The sequence below is a fragment of the Anthonomus grandis genome, chromosome 5 (genome assembly GCF_022605725.1).
Source record: "Anthonomus grandis grandis chromosome 5, icAntGran1.3, whole genome shotgun sequence".
NCBI lineage: Eukaryota > Metazoa > Arthropoda > Insecta > Coleoptera > Curculionidae > Anthonomus > Anthonomus grandis.
In genome coordinates this window covers 30,090,610-30,096,609 of record NC_065550.1, presented here as the reverse complement: position 1 = coordinate 30,096,609, position 6,000 = coordinate 30,090,610, and the positions used below count along the sequence as shown (strand labels likewise).

At 31.5% G+C, this 6,000-nt stretch overlaps 1 protein-coding gene across 1 annotated transcript; it reads right to left on the bottom strand.

The window, feature by feature from the left end:
* Positions 1-1,933: 1,933 nt before the first annotated feature.
* LOC126736709 (28S ribosomal protein S11, mitochondrial) lies at positions 1,934-2,644 on the bottom strand. The gene has a single exon (XM_050441210.1). The coding sequence runs from the start codon at positions 2,570-2,572 to the stop codon at positions 1,976-1,978; it is 597 nt and encodes a 198-aa protein (XP_050297167.1). The 5' UTR covers positions 2,573-2,644; the 3' UTR covers positions 1,934-1,975.
* Positions 2,645-6,000: the final 3,356 nt, after the last annotated feature.

Genomic DNA, 6,000 nt, shown 5'->3' with positions numbered 1-6,000 from the left:
CCCTTTTGGAATTATTTATAGCCCTTTGTTTAAATTCCAGTAAAGTTTTATTAATCCTTTCCCAGTTTAAAGACATAGAACCCAATATTATTAGAATAGTTTGCTTAGATGCATAATATTGTCAATTAAAAAATATATAAAATTCACACGCATAAAATAGCATTCCCTTTTTTTCTTAAAAAAAAAACAAAAAACATAAAGCATCACTAGACACACCCGTCTAGAATTATAAAAACAGGAATAAAAATAAAATTGAAAATTATGGCTTACTCAGTAGATTATCCTTGGTTGTCCGATAAAATTGCATTCGTATACCCGCACTACTATAGCTGCATTCGATTTACGCGCACTATTTTAGTCACTAAAAAAAACTCGTGTCGTTGGACTGGTTAAGGGTTAATAATAGGGTTTGAAGCGGCAGCATCTCTTCTTAACTGGGCCAAGTTAATCGTAGAAACAGCAAGCTCACGAGTTATTTGCTTCCTAATATGCTTCTTGTACATTTGAAAGGACTTTATGATCACCATCACAATAAGCAAAATAACTATTATGTACAAAACTGCTTTGACGTCCTTTGTAATGTTGTATTCTTGCTCCTGCACTACAAAGTTTGAATTGACTACCCCATTTTCTGTCAAATCTTGGTGAGTGGATTTGCTTTGCCCCATTTTGTTGATTTGCTTATCGCCAGTACACTGTATTTGGAAAAATGAGTAAAAAAGAAACACTTTACTTTTAATCTAGCCCAGAATAATCTTTTTCCTCAACAAAACTTATTATTTCTCCATGATTCGACTGGCCAAGGGTCGCCATGTAATAGCTGGGTACTTAGGGCAAGTAAAACAAAGAAGATTCCCCATCTAAAACTGTTTATTGAATGAATTGAAAAATATTTCCATACAAAAGCAATTGAACAGCGTCACAGTTACCTAATTAGACACGAGCCGCGATATAGCTTATTTTGCAAATAGCTGCTATACTAGGTCGACTAATTATTGCAACCAACTATTAATGTTTATAATAAATAAAATGTAACCTACTTTGCTTTTAACGAATTTGCCTAATATTATAAATAATTCCTTTACACTACCATGCTCTTATAGAGTCTTATCTGAGATACGGTATTGTGTTTTGGGGTGTGTGCTCTCAGTATTTGTTCAGCTCTCTATTTATTTTGCAAAAAAGAGCCATACGCTATATGTGTGCAGCTCCCTTTCGTAGCCCCTGTAGGCCATTATTTTTAAAACACTCTGTCCTGACATTGCCATGCCTTTTTATTTTAGAGACTGTTTGTCTTATCCACAAAAAATATCGCCATCAACTTGGCCCCCCCTCCTCGGGTTACAATCTCCGAACAACCTTCTCTTTACCTCTGCCTATCCCAAAAAGTGAGCAGATCAAGTCCTCTTTTGTGTACGGGGGCAGAAGGCTTTTTAACCACCTACCCCTTTATATAAGGCTAATAAATTGTGAAAAACGTTTTAGGAAAAATATATTCTGTAGATGAGTTTTTAAATACAATTTTTTGACAGTGAAGAGTTTTGCGCAGCGTAATGTGAATTCTTACTACCCTTTCTTTGGGTGTGTTCTATATTCTATGTATGTAAGAATTGTTAAAATTTTTATATTTTTGTAAAAGATTATGTTGTCAACTATCTTTAAGATTTTATATAATGCTTTGTTAACAACAGATGATGTTAACAATAAAGCTTTTGACTTTGACTAAAATTTTTGACTTTGACTTACCTCATTGTGATTAAAAAATATATATTTAGGTGCATAGTGCAATGATCAATTTTTAAACCCTGAGAGGAGGTATTAGAATGGAAAAAAAGAATTGGCAAGGGTAAGAAATAGAGAGACTTTTAAGACAAAATTTAGGCCAATGTCATATGTACTGCTAGGGTATCAAGCTTTCTATAAAAACACTTCATTTAAATCATAATAACTATAATACAGAAAATTAAACTAATATTTACAACTTCCTTTCTTTTCTGGGTCTTGGAGGTGTCCATGACACCCTTGTATTGTCCGTAATAGAAACAATATTCAGCCCGGCCATCTGCAACCCTTTTATAGCAGACATCCTGCCGGGTCCCAATCCACGCACCCTCACTCTGACAGTTTTCACCCCTTTTTCCAACGTCTTGGTCCCCATAGTAATAGCGGTAGCTTGAGCAGCGATATTCGTTCCTTTCCTAGTGTTTTTAAATCCTTCCATACCACAGGACCTGATTAGTTTCGGTGTACCTTTGGCATCGGTTAGGCCCAATATTGTGTTGTTGTGCGATACTCGGATATCGATAATGGGGATCTCTTTGAAAGGGATTCCGTAAAAGAGGGTGTCAGGGGTAGAAGCGGTCGGGAACAGTTGGAGTTTCTGTTGAAGTACGGAGTCGACTGAGCTGGTTTTTTCACCTGCGGTTCCCTCGTCCGTAGCCGGGACCGATCTTAGCATTTCTCGACGGTCTACCACGTCTCGGTATATAGGGGCGCTCGTACGGAGGGTTCTTGTACCGTTTAGCTCGACAGTTACGGATTGAAACAGTTTCGTTAGACTTTGGCGAATCATTTTGCTGGTTTTGCAAAAAAGTAATATTGTATTTTTCTTAACCTAAGAAATATTTGTTTTGACTTGTGACATTCAGTTGACATGACACTGACAGCCATGGTTAGGCTTGATATCGATCGATGTGTAAATCAAATGATTTTTGTGTGAGGCCATCTGGCGGACAAAAATGGCGTTTTTTGACAAGTTAATAGTTAAGTGACAGTTAACCTCAAAACACAACTTTATTTACCAATTATATTTTCGTCGTCTTGTGCTAATTATTGTACATTTATCATGAATTTTATGTGGGGCGTGATGCTTCATAGTTTATTTAATTAAACTTTATCTATTGGACGTATTTTATAGTTGTGCAACTTGCCTGTGACCTTTGCTAAGTTAAAACCTGTAAACCATGTTCAAATTATTTTTGAGTCAATTTGGAATTAGCTTTAGGTGGCAGGTAATACACTTATCAATAATTTTTTTATAAACTTTTAAAAATAGCAATTTTAGGTCAAATTAAAAGTGTGAGGTTATGTTACTATATGTATATACCGGTTTTTTGACAAGTTTAAAGTGACAGTTAGTTATCCACAAAATACAACTTGCTTTACTAACTATATTTTTGTTGTTTTTGTTCTAATTGTTGTATATTTCTTATTCTTCATACGTGAAGGGTAATGTTTCATGATTTTTTATCAATCATTTCTTGACAAAAGAAAAAAAACAGATTTGGTCAAATTAAAAATGTGAGGTTATGTTAATGTGTGTGAAGCTAGCGTCCGATCGATATCCAGCAACCAAAATCGAGAACGCAGCATATGCCGGTTGCCAGCGACCAATTTATAGTCCGCGCTCCCTGTTATTTAATCAATATAATGCCCGTATCTCCAAAAATTCCCAAGGGATTTTAATAATTTTTTGTCCAGATATTAACAATGAATACCTAAATCGACTGACGATGGTCTCAAACCTCTACAAACTAAGGTTTTGTTGTGAAAATTAATTAAAAAGTCAAATGGTAAAAAAATGAAAAAGGCTCTAACTCCCAAAATTCCCAACGGATTTGAATGAAACTTTTTTACGCAACTAGTAATAAACATTTAAATCGATTTTACATGGTTGCAAATCTCTACAAACGAAAGTTTTTTGGTAAAAAATTATTGAAGTGTTAGATGTAAAAAAATATAAACGGCTATAACTCCCAAAACTCCCAAAGGATTTGAATGAAACTTTTTTACGCAATTAGTAATAAATATTTAAATCGATTTTACATGGTTGCAAATCTCTACAAACAAAAGTTTTTTGGTAAAAAATTATTGAAATGTTAGATGTAGAAAAATATAAACGACTATAACTTCCAAAACTCCCAAAGGATTTGAATGAAACTTTTTTATACAACTAATAATAAATATCTAAATCGATTTTACATGGTTGCAAATCTCTACAAACGAAAGTTTTTTGGTAAAAAATTTTTGAAGTGTTAGATGTAAAAAAATATAAACGGCTATAACTCCCAAAACTCCCAAAGGATTTGAATGAAACTTTTTTACGCAATTAGTAATAAATATATAAATCGATTTTACATGGTTGCAAATCTCTACAAACGAAAGTTTTTTGGTATAAAATTATTGAAGTGTTAGATGTAAAAAAATATAAACGGCTATAGCTCCCAAAACTCCCAAAGGATTTGAATGAAACTTTTTTACGCAATTAGTAATAAACATTTGAATCGATTTTACATGGTTGCAAACCTCTACAAACGAAAGTTTTTTAGTAAAAAATTATTGAAATGTTAGATGTAGAAAAAAATAAACGACTATAACTTCCAAAACTCCCAAAGGATTCGAATGAAACTTTTTTATACAACTAATAATAAATATCTAAATCGATTTTACATGGTTGCAAATCTCTACAAACGAAAGTTTTTTGGTAAAAAATTTTTGAAGTGTTAGATGTAAAAAAATATAAACGGCTATAACTCCCAAAACTCCCAAAGGATTCGAATGAAACTTTTTTATACAACTAATAATAAATATCTAAATCGATTTTACATGGTTGCAAATCTCTACAAACAAAAGTTTTTTGGTAAAAAATTATTGAAATGTTAGATGTAGAAAAATATAAACGACTATAACTTCCAAAACTCCCAAAGGATTCGAATGAAACTTTTTTATACAACTAATAATAAATATCTAAATCGATTTTACATGGTTGCAAATCTCTACAAACGAAAGTTTTTTGGTAAAAAATTTTTGAAGTGTTAGATGTAAAAAAATATAAACGGCTATAACTCCCAAAACTCCCAAAGGATTCGAATGAAACTTTTTTATACAACTAATAATAAATATCTAAATCGATTTTACATGGTTGCAAATCTCTACAAACGAAAGTTTTTTGGTAAAAAATTTTTGAAGTGTTAGATGTAAAAAAATATAAACGGCTATAACTCCCAAAACTCCCAAAGGATTTGAATGAAACTTTTTTACGCAATTAGTAATAAATATATAAATCGATTTTACATAGTTGCAAATCTCTACAAACGAAAGTTTTTTGGTATAAAATTATTGAAGTGTTAGATGTAAAAAAATATAAACGGCTATAGCTCCCAAAACTCCCAAAGGATTTGAATGAAACTTTTTTACGCAATTAGTAATAAATATTTAAATCGATTTTACATGGTTGCAAACCTCTACAAACGAAAGTTTTTTAGTAAAAAATTATTGAAATGTTAGATGTAGAAAAATATAAACGGCTATAACTCCCAAAACTCCCAAAGGATTTGAATGAAACTTTTTTACGCAACTAGTAATAAACATTTGAATCGATTTTACATGGTTGCAAACCTCTACAAACGAAAGTTTTTTAGTAAAAAATTATTGAAATGTTAGATGTAGAAAAAAATAAACGACTATAACTTCCAAAACTCCCAAAGGATTTGAATGAAACTTTTTTACGCAATTAGTAATAAATATTTAAATCGATTTTACATGGTTGCAAATCTCTACAAACAAAAGTTTTTTGGTAAAAAATTATTGAAATGTTAGATGTAGAAAAATATAAACGACTATAACTTCCAAAACTCCCAAAGGATTCGAATGAAACTTTTTTATACAACTAATAATAAATATCTAAATCGATTTTACATGGTTGCAAATCTCTACAAACGAAAGTTTTTTGGTAAAAAATTATTGAAGTGTTAGATGTAGAAAAATATAAACGGCTATAACTCCCAAAACTCCCAAAGGATTTGAATGAAACTTTTTTACGCAATTAGTAATAAATATTTAAATTGATTTTACATAGTTGCAAATCTCTACAAACGAAAGTTTTTTGGTATAAAATTATTGAAGTGTTAGATGTAAAAAAATATAAACGGCTATAACTCCCAAAACTCCCAAAGGATTTGAATGAAACTTTTTTACGCAATTAGTAATAAATATCTAAAT

What these genes read in the sequence shown, in the direction of transcription:
- LOC126736709 (XM_050441210.1), bottom strand. Translation starts at nt 2,572, where the DNA reads ATGATTCGCCAAAGTCTAACGAAACTGTTTCAATCCGTAACTGTCGAG.